The 17,929-nt window shown below is 31.0% G+C and overlaps 4 protein-coding genes and 1 non-coding gene across 5 annotated transcripts in view; 2 read left to right on the top strand and 3 right to left on the bottom strand.

Annotated features, from left to right (window-relative positions):
* Positions 1–34: 34 nt before the first annotated feature.
* On the top strand, positions 35–3,087 carry LOC109607801 (fas apoptotic inhibitory molecule 1). The gene is made up of 3 exons (XM_020024266.2): positions 35–403; positions 2,463–2,691; positions 2,744–3,087. The coding sequence occupies exons 1-3, from the start codon at positions 248–250 to the stop codon at positions 2,941–2,943; spliced, it is 585 nt and encodes a 194-aa protein (XP_019879825.1). The 5' UTR covers positions 35–247; the 3' UTR covers positions 2,944–3,087.
* Positions 3,088–3,419: 332 nt separating this feature from the next.
* Positions 3,420–3,491, bottom strand: Trnae-cuc (transfer RNA glutamic acid (anticodon CUC)). Its single transcript has one exon. It is a non-coding gene; the product is annotated as a tRNA-Glu (tRNA).
* A 2,319-nt stretch (positions 3,492–5,810) lies between these two features.
* Positions 5,811–7,673, bottom strand: LOC109607549 (60S ribosomal protein L23). Its single transcript, XM_020024029.2, has 3 exons — positions 7,541–7,673; positions 7,249–7,332; positions 5,811–6,194 (listed from the first exon to the last, which is right to left on the bottom strand). Exons 1-3 carry the CDS (start codon positions 7,551–7,553, stop codon positions 5,869–5,871), a joined length of 423 nt encoding a protein of 140 aa, XP_019879588.1. The 5' UTR covers positions 7,554–7,673; the 3' UTR covers positions 5,811–5,868.
* A 16-nt stretch (positions 7,674–7,689) lies between these two features.
* LOC109607756 (metaxin-2) lies at positions 7,690–10,013 on the top strand. Its single transcript, XM_049962317.1, has 6 exons — positions 7,690–7,735; positions 7,784–7,962; positions 8,019–8,064; positions 8,940–9,277; positions 9,331–9,572; positions 9,789–10,013. The coding sequence occupies exons 1-6, from the start codon at positions 7,705–7,707 to the stop codon at positions 9,943–9,945; spliced, it is 993 nt and encodes a 330-aa protein (XP_049818274.1). The 5' UTR covers positions 7,690–7,704; the 3' UTR covers positions 9,946–10,013.
* Positions 10,014–10,222: 209 nt separating this feature from the next.
* LOC109607456 (cuticlin-4) overlaps positions 10,223–17,929 on the bottom strand; it is a 31,439-nt gene continuing 23,732 nt past the window's right edge. Inside the window, exons 5-9 of the mRNA XM_020023940.2 lie at positions 13,082–13,224; positions 12,835–13,020; positions 12,568–12,775; positions 12,126–12,284; positions 10,223–11,396 (exon numbers count right to left, since the gene is read on the bottom strand). Coding sequence (XP_019879499.1) covers positions 11,199–11,396; positions 12,126–12,284; positions 12,568–12,775; positions 12,835–13,020; positions 13,082–13,224 — 894 coding nt within the window. The 3' untranslated portion in view covers positions 10,223–11,198. The remainder of the gene's footprint in view (positions 11,397–12,125; positions 12,285–12,567; positions 12,776–12,834; positions 13,021–13,081; positions 13,225–17,929) is intronic.

The raw sequence follows: 17,929 nt of genomic DNA, 5'->3' as shown, positions 1-17,929 counted from the left end.
ATAGGAAGAGTGCGAATGGTAAAATGACAATTCGAGCGTCCCACGTAGTCATCAGTCCGGGCAGCGCATTGCACCCATGGATATCCAGAATACAAACAAAACGAAAAGAGGCCGGGCCGTATCGAAAAACAGTCAGCAGGATCGTGTGCCAGTCTTAAATATTCATGGGCCATGCAAGTCGCGTTCAAGGTTGACCCCGAAGGGGGTTAGTTGACGAAAGGCGGTGCCCGCTGCATTCCTGGGGGCCATGGCGTCCGGCCAAAACAGCCTGTCCAAGTCCGGTTCGCAGGAACGGACCGATCTGGTCGCCTACTGGAGCGTACCGCTTCTGGACGGGGTGCACACCGTCGAGTTCGAGCACGGCACCACCACCGGCAAAAGGGTACTACGTATTGACGGCAATGTAAGTTCCGTACCTTAAATTTAAGGGTGCAAGCCACAGGCATAGAAAAATTTAATTGTTTCGTTCAATTTAATTGTTAATCGGTAAATGAAACATTTAGTTTTAGTTCATTCATTCATTTCGTTACTATAATTGCACTTTCTTTTAAAATTTTCTTTCACTTAATGACTGACAGAACAATTTTGATTTCCTTTTCACTCTTCTCAATATTTAGTCGTCGTATTTTCCTAATTACAAGGATTTATATCAAATTTAATTCATTATACTACTTAAAAACAACTATAACCTACATATTTTTCAGGAAAGTTAATTAATTCATTAATGCTAGAGATTTATTATTGTAAAACTTGCTTTCAATTAACGACTGACTAAATAATTAGTCAATGTTCTATTTAATTCACAGTTTACACTGTGATATATATTAATATATTTTTCGTTTCTAATAACACTTGACTATGTCTAAATTTGTTAATTTTATATAAATATACAGTGTCATTCATATTATTGAGCTACATTTCTAATTTATTTCACTTATTTTCAATGGAACACTCTATTTATTTTTGAATTTTTTAATCCTATACATAAGTGAAAATAAAATGACTATATTATGTCCTATTCCTAAACCTAATAGTTTGTGAATTATTAATTTTTTTGTAAAAATTATAACAGATTGACAGTCTAACTAATATAACTGGAAGTTCATTTTTGGCATACAAGATAACCGAAGGCCACCCTATAATAAGCCATTATTAGTATTCCAAAATTTTATAGAGGGTGTTCGCTATTTACGTTTTATTACATCTTTGATAAAAATCTCTATTAATAGACAGTGCTATCTATTACTACAATATAATTTTATAATTTTAAAAATAGGTTTCTTTCACATATTAAATTTAATTTAAATTCTTTGAGAATCATACGTTTATTATATAATAATAATATCTAAAATTATTTATTGTTCAGCTGACTAAAATTATTGAATATTGAGAATGTATATGGAACACCCTGTATATTTTAGGATTTTTAAATTCTATAATATACAGGGTACACCGTGTCCTATATTTAAATCTAATAGTTTTTCAGTTATTAATTTATTCAAAAAATTAATTGACAGATTAATGGTCTAACTAAAATGCCTATAAATCATTTGATTTTGATACTGGGAAGTTAATTTTTCTTTAGCATGCATGTTCACAAATAAGGCATTATTGGTATTACCAATAACCAAACACTATATATGTTTTAGCATAATTTAAATAAGTATTAAAAACCCTTTCTATTGGTATAAAGATTCACTAAACATAAAATGATTATTAACGGAGATTTTAACCAAAATTATAAAAATAACAATCATTTAAAAAAATTAATATAATAGGAATTAATAAAACAACAAAAATTTATTTAAATTTAATAAAATACTTTTTCTAATTTGGTATTTTTGATTAAAAAAGAAAGAAGTCATTCTGAAGGCCATTACCAGGTAATTGCTAATACATTTTGAAAGTATGTATTATTCAAGGTATGTTGACATTTAATTATAATAAACAGTCTCGCCCTCATATACAAACCACCGCCAAACCTGTATTTCCTGATGTTGTTAATCGTAAAACACGCAATTAATGTCCAACCCGTATTTCTGGGCGTAGAAACAATGTTCCATAGATTTGGATCTAATCATTAAATATCAATTAGACCGTTAACTACCGTAAATCTGTAACTGTCTATTATATTGCGATTTACATATAATTAACGACAGAATTTAAAATTCATTTCACACAAAAAAATAACTGTTTGGAACGACGTAAAACTGATATTATTCACCAGAGAATTTTTCATCATTAAATAATTTTATTAATGTGCTAAAAATAACAGAGACGCAATTTCTGTTCCCGTTCCAAATATCGATTGGCATAGATAGTCGACCTTCGAATTCATTAGGGGTCGGTTCGTCAAACATTTTTTTTTATTACGAACTTACGAAGGCGGAAGAATTGAAATTGATTTGTTGGGCGCTCCCATAATAAATATGCGGAAAATATCCTTGAATTGTTGCTTGTAGGAAATCGTCCGCAGGGACTGGATGTTCAAGCTGGTGGGCGAGGAAAGGTTCAACTTGGGCAAGCAGAACGCGATATGCGAACTGAGGGTGGATCCGCTGCCGCACTTCTCCTTTTCCTACAGCCTGTTCGTCGACGGAAAACCGCTGGGGAAGTTCACCGAGAAACAAGTGCAGACTATCAGATCCTGGGCGGTTTTGACCTGTGGCAAAAGATACAGGGTCGTGTTTGGTAAATGTGATGATGTTTCGTTTTCATGTCGTGACCATGTTTGTTGTTGCAGAGAAACAAGCACTCAATATTTGGGTAAACGGACAGAATATCGAGGCGGAGAACGTGTTTGTTGACGACGGGACGGAGATGAGATTCGATCTGGACCACTCTCAGGCGGTTATAAAAGCATCGTCCGCGGATAAGAAGCAGGGAGTTATTCACCAGCTTTACGTCAACGGAAAATTAATTGAAGAAGACACTTTAACATAGTTTTTCTTTTTAAATGTGTACTTAAAGTGTAGTATTACTAAATAACTTTAATATAGATATACAAAAATATTTTTACAGTGGCGAATGATACAAAAAGTATTTGCTTGACGTTATAGACAATACAATAAAGATATTGTGTATCGATTTTGGTTTTAAATATTTTTTTATAAATATAGGTTGTTTTCAACAAAAATTGCTGATCATTAGGCAAGAGAAATAATGACTACAACAAATAATCTTCTCTACGATGCGAATAATCGTAATCGTAAATAAATTTATTTCAGTTAATGTATACTATGAGAAAATCCATTTTGTTTGATAATCCATGGGAGACTACCCTTGTGAATAACCTCCAGTGGATGAGGATTCCAGGAGAGCAGAATGCTTTGTTGTCGATGTTATGATAATTTTGCATGACAATGCGACGGTAATAAATCTATATATATAAATTTTATTTTCAAAAATACAAAATGTAATTCCGGTACCGGGAATCGAACCCGAGCCTCCTGGGTGAGAGCCAGGTATCCTAGCCACTAGACCATACCGGATATATTTATTTCAGAACGTATTCAGCATGAGTACTCAATTTCATGTGTGAAAACTTGATATTACACAAATTAATTTATATTAATACAGATAATTTCACTATTGAATTAATAAATAAGTTGCCTGCAATTAATACTTTTGAATTATAATCTTTATATTAAATTTTTTACAACCTACCATTACACTATGCAACTAAGTTTACACAATCAAGTCAAAGACTAGGATAATTCAACAAGTATTGTCTTTTAGTTTGCTCTCTGACCTGAAAAGTTTTATAATCAACTTCCCAATGATTAAAACTTAACCAGGAAGAGGAGTATAAACATAAATTTATAATGACAATGTGAAAACAAAATTTATATGAGTAACCATTGTGATTTATTAGCTTCACAAAAGAATACTTAAATTATTTCAAAGTTAAATACAAATATATTATCAAAATAAGTTATCTTCTGCATAAATTGAACAAAATTGCACCAACCACAGAACTTTTAACATAAGACTGAGAAGATTCCTTGAGAAATTAATGGACCAAATTGGCCAAAATAAAACAAACGATTTTGGTACGATTGGTGCCCATACTCAAATTTAGCGGACGAGTAAACTCCTGAACCATAGCTTACCATTCTTCTCCAAGAACACTAGTTTTTCTGCTTATGGCGTAGATCCTCTTCTTTCTTATGACACATGGACCAATGTTGTTTAGAGGGATAACAATTTGCTTCCACATACTGAAGAAATGATGCCGTTATGTGATATGTATCAACACAATACAACACAAATTGTGACCAATTTCTAAAAAGATCAAACCATCAATATTTCACAGCAATTCGAGAAACTTGAAGGATTACATATATGTCATATATTCAGAAATTGATCCAGTCTATGTATCGGAGATGTGCTGAAATTATATAGTAAAAAGAATATTATACAAAGTATTGATATCAAATTAAACGTTGCTCATTTGGTCAATAAAAATTCATTTCAAAATTAAAGTGCCACATTTATGACAATCTCAATTCAAAAGAATATATGTAACATTTTAGTGAATATGAAAATACTAGTTTCTAGAATAGAGTATAAAATAACATTAGTAAATTAATATTATTTTAACAGTTCACATTAAATAAAATGGTTATGGTCATATAATTTAACGTTTTAAAATGAGACTATTATAATGACCGTTACTGCATATAAAAATAAAATAAATTTAACATGCTGCTCATCTAGAGCTCATCATGTGGTTAATAAATATAGGTTTCAAAATTCAAATGCTATATTTATGACCACCTCAATTCAAAAATATAATTGTAACATTTTATTGAATAAGAAAATATTAGTTTTTAAAATAGAATATAAAATAACATTAGTAAATTAATATTATTTTAACAGTTCACATAAAAAAAAAAATGATTATGGTCATATTTAACGTTTTAAAATGATGCTATAATACTGACCGTTACTACATGTAAAAAATAAAATAAATTTAATATGCTGCCCATCTAGAGCCGTAAATATTCTAATATTATTGGTCAAAATAAAGCAAAATATACTTTTAAATCTATTGTAGTGTTGTATCAAATATTACCACACCATTGTTTATCAATGTTTCTGATTCCCAAAATTTCACATCTGCATTATCATTCCATCTTATAATTTTCCCAAGAGAGAATATGAGATTTTTCTCTTTGTTGTGTATTCCATTATTTACTTTTCTGAAAACAAATATATGTATTATTGTGTACATGAACGGTTTAGTTGGCTCAGTAATTTTATTAAAAACTTGCGACAGGTCATATCAATCCTTGCAAGAGTTTGTCTTTGCGAATGGAATACCGTTCATTGTGTAATCTAGATGATAAAAAATCTATTTTTAATATGAACATCTGCGAAAGATACCATGATCCAGTTTATGAAAAGTATACATCTAGAAAATAAGTTTTAACATACAAATAATAAATGGCAAAGAAAACGATATAAAAAAAATAAAATGATCAATAGTCATCTAATAAAAATAACTGAAATTAGTTGATAATGTAAGAAATTAAAAAAAAATTCATTATTTAAAAGAACACAATCATTCTACAGTATGATAGGAGTTTGATGCATCTGAATTCTAAATGAGACATTAAGTACAATAGACAGCAAGCCTCCCACTATGGGGCATACTTCTACCGTCTTTGTCATGCATGATGTCTCTCTCTAAATTTAGACGGGTCAAACGCTTTTCTTACTGTATAATCAACATAAAATATAACAAATCCACAATAAAAATTATACAAATTGTGTAAAACATGAGGTACATAATAAAGGACGTCGTGTGTAAAGAATAGTTTATTCTTATTTTTAAATTTTTTATATTAAATAACCACGAAGTGCTCAAGCTATACTGCTCGCGTTGGAGGCAATCCTGGGCCACAAGTCAGCACACTCCTTGGCTACGGGCCCCGTGATGGCAGAACCCTTCATTTCGCCTTTGTTGTTGACAATAACGCCGGCGTTGTCTTCAAAATAGATGAAGACACCATCCTTCCTGCGGAACGGCTTGCGTTGCCTGATCACCACTGCAGGCATTACCTTTTTACGGAGTTCTGGTTTACCCTTCTTGACAGTGGCGACGATCATGTCACCGGATCCGGCGGCGGGCAGACGGTTCAATCTGCCGCCGATACCTTGTACAGCGATTACATACAAATTTTTTGCTCCTGGAAACAGAAAATGAAAACTTTAGTAACTACAAAGTACAACACAAACTGAACTTAGATTAACCAAGTATTAACAGTCATCATATTTTATATTTCATTGCTTACACATAATTTTTATTGAAGAATTACTCAAATATTCTTTTCATACAATTATAGAAAAAATATTGTCAGTTTTTCAGGAGAAATATGTATTTTTATTTTAAAATTTCCCCTAGTAGAACAATGTAATAAAAGAAAACATTATACACTTAACTTTACAAGATTTATTCGGTGTAAAATGTATTTAATTCTCAGGTGAGTTGGCAAAATATAAGAAATATAAGTTGAATCTATTTCACTAGAATCAAGCTTATTTGTAATTTTCAAGGTCACTTAAAGACTGGCTAAGTGTTCTCCTCACCTAACAATAATTTACAATAACAATAATAGTTTTATTCAGAAGACAAATTTTATTTTATAAAATTATACACAATAAACAAAATAATAACAGTTTCATTTAATTTAAAACAAGACAACAGGCCATACACTGTTTTCTGTTGTCTTATTAGTAATAAATTATTGTTACAGGCCATATATTTTGTTTTCTGTTATGTATTGTTAAAAATTAACTTCATTAGTCAAAAAACATGATGTATGTTATCTTCAATAATACTATAACCTATTTAAGCACTTTTTGAGTATAAACACTTGTTTAATTGAATCGATGGTCAAATGTGCAGACCGAGCAGATGGAAGTTACAATTTTTAGTATAACACTACAAGGTTTTAATTAATTTTGATATCAGATTAAATTTTATGTAACCTATGGCAAATGAACAAACTCTTTCAGCTAAGACAACTTCACGCGCCATGACAAACTCCACATGCATGACCCAATCAATAACAATCGAAAAATATTTTCTGTAGAAAACGTGTGTCTAAAATAAACATAATTGTAACAAATATGAAGAAGTTCATGTTGTTATTACATGGGTCATACTGTCTTGCAGGAAGTGCAAGTGTTTGGGTTGACATGTGCACTTTTTCATAAAAATAAAAAACGCAAATAACTCACCGGTGTTGTCTGCACAGTTGATGACAGCCCCGACTGGAAGAGCAAGGGAGATCCTGAATTTGGCTCCCGCAGAACCACCACGTCCTAAAAAATTACAAAACAAAATTAACAACACATAACCTTAGTTGATTTTTCGGTGCAATTTCCAAGTTAAAAAAATCCCAATCGGACGAAATACGGATGAAACTTTGTTAACGACGATTCACACTACTTAAAAATCGAAGCCGATGGACGATTTTTTTAAGGATTGCTTGAATATTTTAAGATTATCTCGGCAAAAAACATCACTCACCTCTCTTAGACATTTTGGATGAGTGAAAGAACGAATGTAGCTCAGCGTCGAAGTCACTTCCTTTGCGCGGCGCTGCTGTCAACCGTTTGAATAATGGCGCCAACGTCAATTTTGACAATGTTTATTTTCTTGTATTGATAATATTTTAAATTATTTGTGTCAAAATGTTTACACAAACCCCTTCAGTGCTAATAGGTAAATATAATATGCACACTCTATACTTAATAAACATACACTGTTAAGGCGAAGGAGATATTAAATACAGAGCAAGAAGAGGCTGTTCAGAATTTCATGTCGTAAAAGAAATTCTTCCACAATACCGAATTTCTTATAAGGGAAAAAGTACCAAAAAAGTACCCACAAGCACAGTCGAAGTTCAAACGGATACAACAATACATACAAGTTGGGAAAAACCACAAGAGGTGAGTCTTGAATTAATCAATTTTGAAAGGAAATATAATTAATGCAATTTTAATAGGAAAGGTCAGATTTTGAAACAGCAATTGTGAAGTTACATTTAATAAGTAAGTTATTTTTTAATATGTATGAATGTATACATCTGGATTTTAATGTACAACGTGTGAAAGTGCTTAAACAATTTATTGGTTGATTATTTAAAATGAAAATAATCATAATATAAATACGATAGAATAATAATAATGTCTGAAAAAGACACTGTAAATACTTTATCGGAGCCGGCAGAAGCCAAATTTGTACTATGTATATATTGTCTTTATTTTAATTGCATTTATATTAGATAAAAATCCTTTAGTTACATTAAATACGTTTTTTAAATCATCTTATTCGGGTTAAGTTGTTCTACTCTCTACTAGAGGGCACCTAGTTTAAAATTTTTTTAACATCTTCGACATCTTATTCGGTTTAAGTTATTGTACTCTCTACTAGAGGTTCACTAGTTTAAAATTTTTCAATTTTTAAATTAACATTTTTAAAACTGCTCATAAACAATATTATATATATTAAGTTATGAAATTTACAACATCAATTTTTATCTATTATTATTTGAACGTTTATCCTTAATTCAAAATGTATTTGAAACTTATTTTTTAATATACCCCCTAGAATAATATATCACATGTTATGTCTGAACGCATTTAAAAATACATGTATTGGTTATTTATGACACATTTTTTAAGTAAAGAACATTGCATTACCCTACAAATAACAAAATAGTTGTGCAGTGGAACTATTTTCATTGCGTAGTTCCAAAAAAAATAGATTAGAAGTAGATCTACTGTCAAATATAAAATTTATATATAGCCTAACATAACATCACGTCAAATAATCATGGTAATACTTGATAAAATTCAATTAGAACTTGGAGGTAGTATACTTTAAATTCAATTAAAATCGCTGTACCTAGATTATTTGATTTTAGCCCAAGAGCCTTGGCCAAAAGATGCAAAACTGTATCAGCCCTACGAAGTGGAACAGATCTTGCTTCCAGACAATGCTAACTGCTTGGCTGTGCAGGCCTTCCTGAAGATGTGCAATCTCGACTTTACTGTGGAGCCGAGACCAAATGCTGAACACATGTCTCCTTCAGGCAAGGTGCCATTTTTAAAGGCCGGTGCATTTGTAGTGTCAGAATTAGAAGGGATTGTTTCATTTGTAAATAATAAAGGGATATCATTGACTGAAACTCTAGACTCAGAGATGAAATCTGACATGAGGGCATACATGTCTTTGATACACAACGTGATTGAAGTGGCGGAGGTTTGTAAAATATTAAATTATTATTTGTTTTTGTATTATACTTAGTTTTTTAGTTGTATATATGTTGGGTAGACAGTGAAACTTATAATGAAGTAACAAGCATAAGGAATGGTTCAATTTATCCATGGCCTTTGAATTACATCCAGAACAGGAGTAAACGTTCTCAAGTTATAAAGAAGTTGAAAGTTTTGCAGTGGTACAAAAAAACATTGCCAGAAGTTCTTCAAGAAGTTGAAAACTGTTGTCAGGCATTGAGTGATCGACTGGAAGGAAAAGAGTATTTCTTTGGTACAAGGTAAATTAGTTTTTATATTTTATATTTAATTTACCTGTTGTCAGTCTTTAGAAACTGTTTAATAAGATTTAACTAGTCAACTCTTGAAATAACATAATGCAACATGTTATTACCAAATTATGACTCAAAAATTATTATCCTAAAGACTTGGTATATTGTTTATTTTATTGAAATAACATAATATATATAATTAATACAAAATTATTTTTGTTTCAGTCCCACAGAACTTGATGCCTTGGTGTTTGGACATTTATTTACAATCCTTACTACACCTTTGCCAAGAAATGATTTGGCAAACACTGTTAGAAAATACCCCATTTTACTTGACTTAGTTCAGAAAATTGAAAAACAATATTTCAAACGAGAAAATTAGGTGTAGACTTTACTGTTATGTAGTGGAACAAAAAACTTGTTGAAAATATACAAATTTTATCTGTTGAATTTCAGTTTTTCCTTCCTGTGTGACATTTAGGCATTTTCAGTATATTGAAGATTAAATTTAATGAAGCCAATCTGCGTGGAAATATGTAAAATTTAAAAATCAAATTGTCAACTGCATCATAATGTTCCAAAAAAATACTTAACTCCCTCTTACCTAAAAATTTATTAATATTCATAATAAAGCACAATGTTAACTCATAAAACAAACATTTTACTTTTAAATATTTATTTACTGTTATTTATCATGTAAATTCTAGTACAAACACGTATTTATTAAAGCACCAATTTGATTAACTTTGATCTTTTCTTATTTTTTTCTAACTAAATTTGGTTAAGAACCAGAGTCGCATTATGACATATGTACAACATTAACACAATAATGCGACCGTGATTCAAAACCCAAAATACAAACATCCAAATGAGGCAAAGTTTGTATTCGTGTTATTTAATGTTAAAAATTCAATAAAAGAGTAAAGACATAATATCTTCGCAAAATATATCGAGGCAAAGTTATCATATCATGCAATCTTCACAAAAACTAACAGAGTTAATGGAAAATATGTTTCTCTTAAATTGAACGCTTGAAAATGCATAAATATCCCTTCACCAAACCCTTGTTAAAATTATCACGATTACTCAAAGTTGAGACAGTTTTGACTGAATTTAAAAGCTCTGTAGAATAACTGGCGAATTTTTAATTTCCGTATTGTTCCCTAAATACAAAAACATTGAACAACTTATTTCCTCTTACGCTTATTTTCGCTGCACTATGAACCAATGTTTTAAAAATCTTAATACACACAAAATTCAGTTCAGTTTACAAAATGTGAGCCTAACCAGTAACTTTTTGACTCAAGAATGTTGAGACGAAATGAGGTAAAGTTCTTGTAATTATAAAATAAAAAAAACAACTAGAAATCTTTAGTAGAGGCAGTGTCAAGAACACTAGAGTATGTAGCATAGATAAATGAGCCTAAATGGCACCATTGCTAATATATAAACATAATCGGGAACACAACAGAATAATTAAATTTTAACATTGCATATGGCATATTGTTCATAATAGTTCAACAACAGTTTACACATATACCATACAAAATGTTTAAATTACAAATGTTTATTAAGTAGCCATCTCCTGTGTTCCCAACCAAATGGCAGTTTCGATTACTACAATCTTCGATTTGTTTAACTACTGTGACTGTAGGCAGTGTTGGTGTAGGGTCCGCTGTAAATTGAACTTCCCGGATTAGACGTCGTCTTCTTTCTCCTTCTGGCCATCAGACATAATATGGCGAATACCACGCAGAGCATCAAGATCAATCCGGCAATGCAAATGCCTATGGCGAAGCTGCGTTGCGAGATGCAAATCGAGTCTTCAGTAGCCTGTAAAATTATATATTATTTTTAATACTTATAATAATATTAAAGTTTTGTTGTTCATTCCATCACTTAGAAACAAACACGAACGTTTCATTAAATATCTAATTGAAAGTCATACTGAATATGTTCCATTTTATGATGATTAGCCTATAAGTGGAAAACAATTTCAATTTCTACTAAGTGTTACAAAATCGTCTGAAACAAAGATGTTACGTTAGATAAAAAACTATAATAGATTACAATAAACAGGTGTTTATTACACAATAATATGTGATAGCCAAGGGGGCAACCGAAAAATGTATCATAGTTCCTTTCATTTTAATTCAAGTGAAAGTAATTATTATAATTTTGTAGTCCATTCATATGACAATATGACATTCACTGTATCGAATTCTTTACATTCACCATTGTACCAAAAATTTTAAAACCACATATTTATTATTAATATGAATAAGTCGAAGCATGCAATAAATTTGCATTTTATACCGGTAGGAAAATATACTATAATGTATTGTAAATTCTACACGCGCGTATCTTTTGAATATTATTATCGTAGTACTAAGAAAGGATGGTATTATCTCTATTCAAATAGATCCATTGTTGTTGCTTACAACCAGCAATAAAAATAATTTAATGTCCGTAATCACGAATTGGACGTCACTTCCACGCATTGTTTACTTCGTTTGATAGTTGCAGTAACGTCTTCGTTGATTAAACTATAAACTGTTGTACCTTTTCACTAAAAACTGAGCCATCCTCTTGTCCAGCTTTGGCCAAGTCATTAGCTTCATTAACGTACAATCCGCTGTACACCTCAATGGTTGCTGGAGTACCTTCCGACGATTCTGAAGCTGCCTGACGACGTATTCGGTTACCACCGCAACTTGGCGCCTAAAACATTACAATTTTAGCAATCGATTCGTTTAAAGAAACGATAATTATGCAGTGTTTGTCGCGGAACGTTGCAATAAATAAAGACGCTAAGATGATACAGCATGAGAGGAAGAGTCATTCAAGCTTAACGCCCTAGTGGTTGACCTTGCAGTAAGAACGATCACCTACGCAAACTGTAGGAATAGGAATGCCGAATTGGCACTCTTTCTTATACACCTTCAAGTTGCAGCAGTGGTTGATATAACGAATCACTACTTAAAGAAGTATTAAGTGTTCTTACTTGATATTCGCATCCGTTGTCCGCTTTCAGGCACAACTTAACGTTGCATTGATAATAAACAGAAGCGGTGTAGGGAAATTTGTGCGCCTGGAATTTGACTGCGGCCCTCGTTTTGTCCTGCGAATATTCGAACATTCCCATGATTTCCGAGTCCAACGGACAACCGTCGTCGCTGATCAGCTTCTGTTCACCCCATCCAAGTCCGTCCCTAGACGATAACGTTTTAGTTTCACATTTAAAACCATGGACCACAAGTTGTCCGTTTACCTGACTAGACAGTCCGTCACTCTGATGCCGTAAGTCTCCTGATCATCCAGGGAAACGACCAGCGTGAGGGGGTCGCCGATTTTGACGTTTTCAGCCACCTCACGTTCGGTCGGGTCACCGGAGAAGATTTTCATGCTGCAACCGGGCATCGGAGCCAAAGCTGTGATCGGATCGGCTGACATCAAACTGAAAATTGAAGGGTACGGCTTGAACGTACGTTCAATTCGATGGTGACAATTAGACTTACTCAACTTTAAGTGAATCGTTAGTGATTGTATTGTTTCGTGTGTTGTATCGACATCTGATGTGGAATCCTCTTCCTTGGTTCGTTACGAGCTTCAAGTGTGGCTGTACGACGATGGTATTAAAGTATTCAATACCGCCATCATCCTGTAAAATAAAGACATTCGTTGAGCTCATTTTTTAAATTTTAATAAAACGGTTTATTTTAATAATTATCTCTTAAGATATCCATGTATGTATGTAGATTGTCTTTCAGTTTGGGTGCGTAATAATCAAGATATTTTGTCTCTCCCACGTAATCACCCACAAATCACACTCACTAAACGTATGCCATACAAAATAGGAAACTTGTAGTCGTTTAGTATGCGAAAATTGGCGAACAGTATAAAGCGGATCATCCCACTGTCGTTAATAAAAATCACTTTCAGCGACTTCCAAAGGATTGGAAGGTCGTCTAACAAAAAGTGGGCGAAAGGTCATACGAGTCCAAAATTAAATTGTTGTATTTTTATAAAATGGCTTGTATTAAAATTAGCAACATTCACTTTGTTATTATGACGTTTTACAAACTTATCATTATTCATGGTATATAATTTAATACAAACACATACATATATAATTTTGTTAATTTAATGTTTACATTTGTTATTTGTCAGGATATTGGGCTGGAACACTCAATTTATTAACAATTCTAGTACCAAAATATTTTATTCTAATCATTAATCTACCCTAATGAGTAGAATTATCAAATTAAATTGCACAAGGTGTATATTTCATGGTTCAACAATATTACCTCCTCATTTATTATTAAACATTTACGATTAATTGTGTTAACAATAAACATTCACTTTGTTACTGTAATATTATTACAAATTCAACATTTGTCAAATCTAATAAGAGATAAGTACATTTCAAACAGGTTTCAGTAAAAAATTTGATATTAAGTAAATTTGAAAGTATGTTTTCAAGGATTCTACTACAAGTAATATAATAATAAATATAAAATTATAGATAATAAAAATATAAGTTTTAAAAATAAATAATATAAAATATTAAGTGTATTTAAATATAAAACTACGTGGGTAAATTTCAACAGGTCGTGATTTATTATGGAAAGATCATTGGTCACTTAATTTTTAACAAATACCGTTACTATGGCTGACTAATACAAATTTATCAACAATATATAGAACACATTCTGGCATTTTTTGTTTGTAAGAGAGAGAGGTGGAAAAAAAGAAAACCATATTTAGTAATTAGTGAATTTAAGTATCTTCATCACATTAACAATTTAAATGTTGTTGTATAATAGCCAAAAAATTTTAATTTTAATCTTGCGTTCTTATGCAATTCAAACAGCTTTCTCGATATATCAATTTTTAACACTTTCACTGAAACTAAATGTTTTATGAGACTATGTTACAAAAAAGGACGATAACACACGACATTTCGACATTATGTTACGTTTTAAAAATAGACTAAAAAAGGTGTGTGTTATAGAAGGTAGATTTTAAATCACATGCTTGTGGTAATTATTTTTTAATCACCGACAACAACAAAAAAGTAGAATAATTCTTTAAACTAGTTACTTAAATAAAATCGTCAGTAACCAGGCCATAAAATAGAAGTATTTATTCCACAAAGTTATACCAATTGTATTTTTATAGGCACTGTTTTGAAACATTAATGTAAATGTTATATGTAAATGAGAGAAGATGACCATATGGTAGTAAGCCATTATATAATCATTCATTTTATAACAATCTCGATTTACTCAATAATTTTTGTCTTTGCAATACAACTTTTTCTTGTGCATTGTACAAACGACAAATTTAAAAGGGACACACTTGAAATATTATCTCGCCAAACAATACACTCTCGTTTCGTTTTTCACACGTTGTCGAAATCCATTGTAAAACAATCTACGAATTCAGCAACTAACAGTTTATTCAAATGCAAAAGCAAAAAAAAAAAAAAAAACAATCAAACAATGATTAATTGGAGAACGGAGCCCGCGATGAGTAATAGTCGAACCCGCCCCTGCGAACAACCTCCGGTTGTGGGATCTTGCCGCTTTTTTAAGATGCTTTTGTCAAGAACGAGCGTATGAAGAGCTTAGACCGGTTTTGCAAGTTGCGAGATTTTAAATTCCCCGGATTTTTTCCGAGCAACCGTTCGTGTCTTCCACTGGTCGATGGCAGATATGCGTACCCATCCTCCCGACCAAGAAATTTTATTATACGGTTATTTTGAGTTATGTTCGAAGTGTCCCAATTTGGACGTCTTTGACAAAGACTGATTTAAGTGTTCGAGAGGTCAATTTAATTTAAAATGAAACATCTCGTAATTAGGGATTTAATTCCAATTTTGTCCAGTTAGTTTAAATAATATATTACAATTTAATGCACTATTTAATAATACTCTTAGCAGTAAGAATTTATTCTTAGTAAGATTTATATTATTTCATTTTCAGTGGGAAGAAAGGAACCTTGCAGTCTAGAGAAGAAGAAAATAATAATTAACATTAAATAACAAGTTTGGACCCCAAACACCACAAAAATGATGGTGGAAGTGTTATGGTTAGAAATTCCTTTTTTTGGCATGATATTTTTGGAGTATATTTTACCTTCAATATTATTCTCATGCATTTATTCTGTAGTTTTTAAATTCATTTAAGTTATAGTTAAACAAATCTGAAGCATAATAATAAAAATGAGGACCAATGACTTATAAATTAATATTCTCCTATTTAAATCTAAGTTGAAAGCCATTCTCCTAAATAAATACATCTTTTTGAACACAGTTTTTAAAACATAATGATAATATCGTTAAAAATTTATTATTTAATTATTTAATTTAAAATTAAACATTTTGTAATTAGAGATTCAATTCTAATTTTGTCTAGTTAGTATAAATAATATATTACAATTTAATGCACTATTTAATAATGAGTAGTAAGAATTTATTCTTAGTAAGATTTATATTATTTCACTTTCAGTGGGAGGAAAGAAACGTTGCACTCTAGAGAAGAAGAAAATGATAATTAACATTAAATAACAAGTTCTAATGGTTCCATTTAAGAAATATTATATCCTCCAGAATTTTGGGGAAGCCTTCAATAGAATAGGATCAAATGATACACAATATGTCGTCCTCTAAATACAAGTTTGGACCCCAAACACCACAAAAATGAAGGTGGAAGCGTTATGGTTAGAGATTCCTTTTCTTGGCATGATATTTTTGGAGTATATTTTACCTTCAATATTATTCTCATGCATTTATTTCGTAGTTTTTAAATTCATTTAAGTTATAGTTAAACAAATCTAAAGCATAATAATAAAAATAAGGACCAATGATTGACTTATAAATTAATATTCTCCTATTTAAATTTAAGTTGAAAGCCATTTTCCTAAATAAATACATCTTTTTGAACACTGTTTTTAAAACATAATGATAATATCGTTAGAAATTTAGAATTTATTTATTTAATTTGAAATTAAACATTTTGTAATTAGAGATTCAATTCTAATTTTGTCCAGTTAGTATAAATAATATGTTACAATTTAATGCACTGTTTAGTAATGCTTTTAGTAGTAAGAATTTATTCTTAGTAAGATTTATATTATTTCACTTTCAGTGGGAAGAAAAAAACGTTACACTCTAGAGAAGAGGAAAATAATAATTAACATTAAATAAGTTCTAATAGTTTACAATTAACAAATATTATATTCTCCATAATAATGAGGAAGAATAAGATCAAATGGTAAACAATATGTCCTCTTCCAAATACAAGTTTGAACCCCAAACACTACAAAATCGATGGAGGAAACATTATGGTTAGAGACATTTTTTATTAAATTTCTGTAAGAATAATGTTATGCACAACGTTTCAAAAGGTCTCCTGAAATCCAGGGAAATTGATAATTTAATTTTATTATTTTCTATGTCCCCAAACATACATTCATAATAATAGTTTCACAAGAATGTCCTTTACTATTTTACTTATTTTCAATTATATTATTATTATTTTTGTCACTAAATTTGAAAGGCTGGTTCTTTACCACCCTTTACAAAATTTTTCAAATATTCACACAGTGTTTATAGGTTTCTAGTCACTACAAACGTTCAAAAATATTAAAAAAAAAAATAGATTTTGAATACTTAAATCATTGTTTTGCACAAATAAATGATGCATTGCCCCGCACAAAAATCAAAAATGTTGCTGTTGTGTTTTGTTACAAACAAAACGTTTGTATAGTCAACAAGTTTGCTAAGGTCCTCAAGGTTCTGTCCTCATTAGCGTCTACGTATATGTAGTTCCCAAGTACGTTCGCCATTTGTTTATAATTCATTGCATTATGTCGAATATTATGAAATTCACATCACTAATTGAAGGCGAACAATTCGTCCATCAAGGAATAATTTCGTTCCAGTTACAACAAACGAATTGCAATTATGATCGTTACGAATTCTCCACTTGATCAATCAAATTTTTTACTCCTTCTCACAAGACTAGTTGTTGATTTGTTTTATTTTAATGATGGCAGCTTAACCCAGATGAACATAATTAATAACATCTGGTACTGTGGTTATTGGAAGTGTTAGATACGCATAATTATGCAATTCAAATTGGCAGAATCTTGAACTGAATAACTCCACATCCGTGAGAATTACCATCGAACGATGCTACCTTGATCTCACATTTATTTATTAACGTTAAATGTTAATATTTCAAGTTTTAAAAGTGCTTCTTCGTTGCGGTTGGAGTAACTTTAATTAATAACAAGGAGCCAATTGCACATCTAAAATAACACAATAAAATAATTATCGCTAATTATTATACTAATTAGTT

This window comes from Aethina tumida, chromosome 1 (genome assembly GCF_024364675.1).
Source record: "Aethina tumida isolate Nest 87 chromosome 1, icAetTumi1.1, whole genome shotgun sequence".
Taxonomy (NCBI): Eukaryota; Metazoa; Arthropoda; class Insecta; order Coleoptera; family Nitidulidae; genus Aethina; species Aethina tumida.
This window is presented reverse-complemented; position numbering and strand designations above follow the sequence as displayed.

Coding starts and splice junctions, on each gene's coding strand:
- LOC109607801 (XM_020024266.2), top strand. CDS start 248: ATGGCGTCCGGCCAAAACAGCCTGTCCAAGTCCGGTTCGCAGGAACGG. Junction 404..2,462: donor TACTACGTATTGACGGCAAT/GTAAGTTCCGTA, acceptor TGTTGCTTGTAG/GAAATCGTCCGCAGGGACTG. Junction 2,692..2,743: donor AAGATACAGGGTCGTGTTTG/GTAAATGTGATG, acceptor TTGTTGTTGCAG/AGAAACAAGCACTCAATATT.
- LOC109607756 (XM_049962317.1), top strand. CDS start 7,705: ATGTTTACACAAACCCCTTCAGTGCTAATAG. Junction 7,736..7,783: donor AACCCCTTCAGTGCTAATAG/GTAAATATAATA, acceptor TACACTGTTAAG/GCGAAGGAGATATTAAATAC. Junction 9,573..9,788: donor GAGTATTTCTTTGGTACAAG/GTAAATTAGTTT, acceptor TTTTTGTTTCAG/TCCCACAGAACTTGATGCCT.
- LOC109607549 (XM_020024029.2), bottom strand. Junction 6,195..7,248: donor CAACTGTGCAGACAACACCG/GTGAGTTATTTG, acceptor TTCTGTTTCCAG/GAGCAAAAAATTTGTATGTA.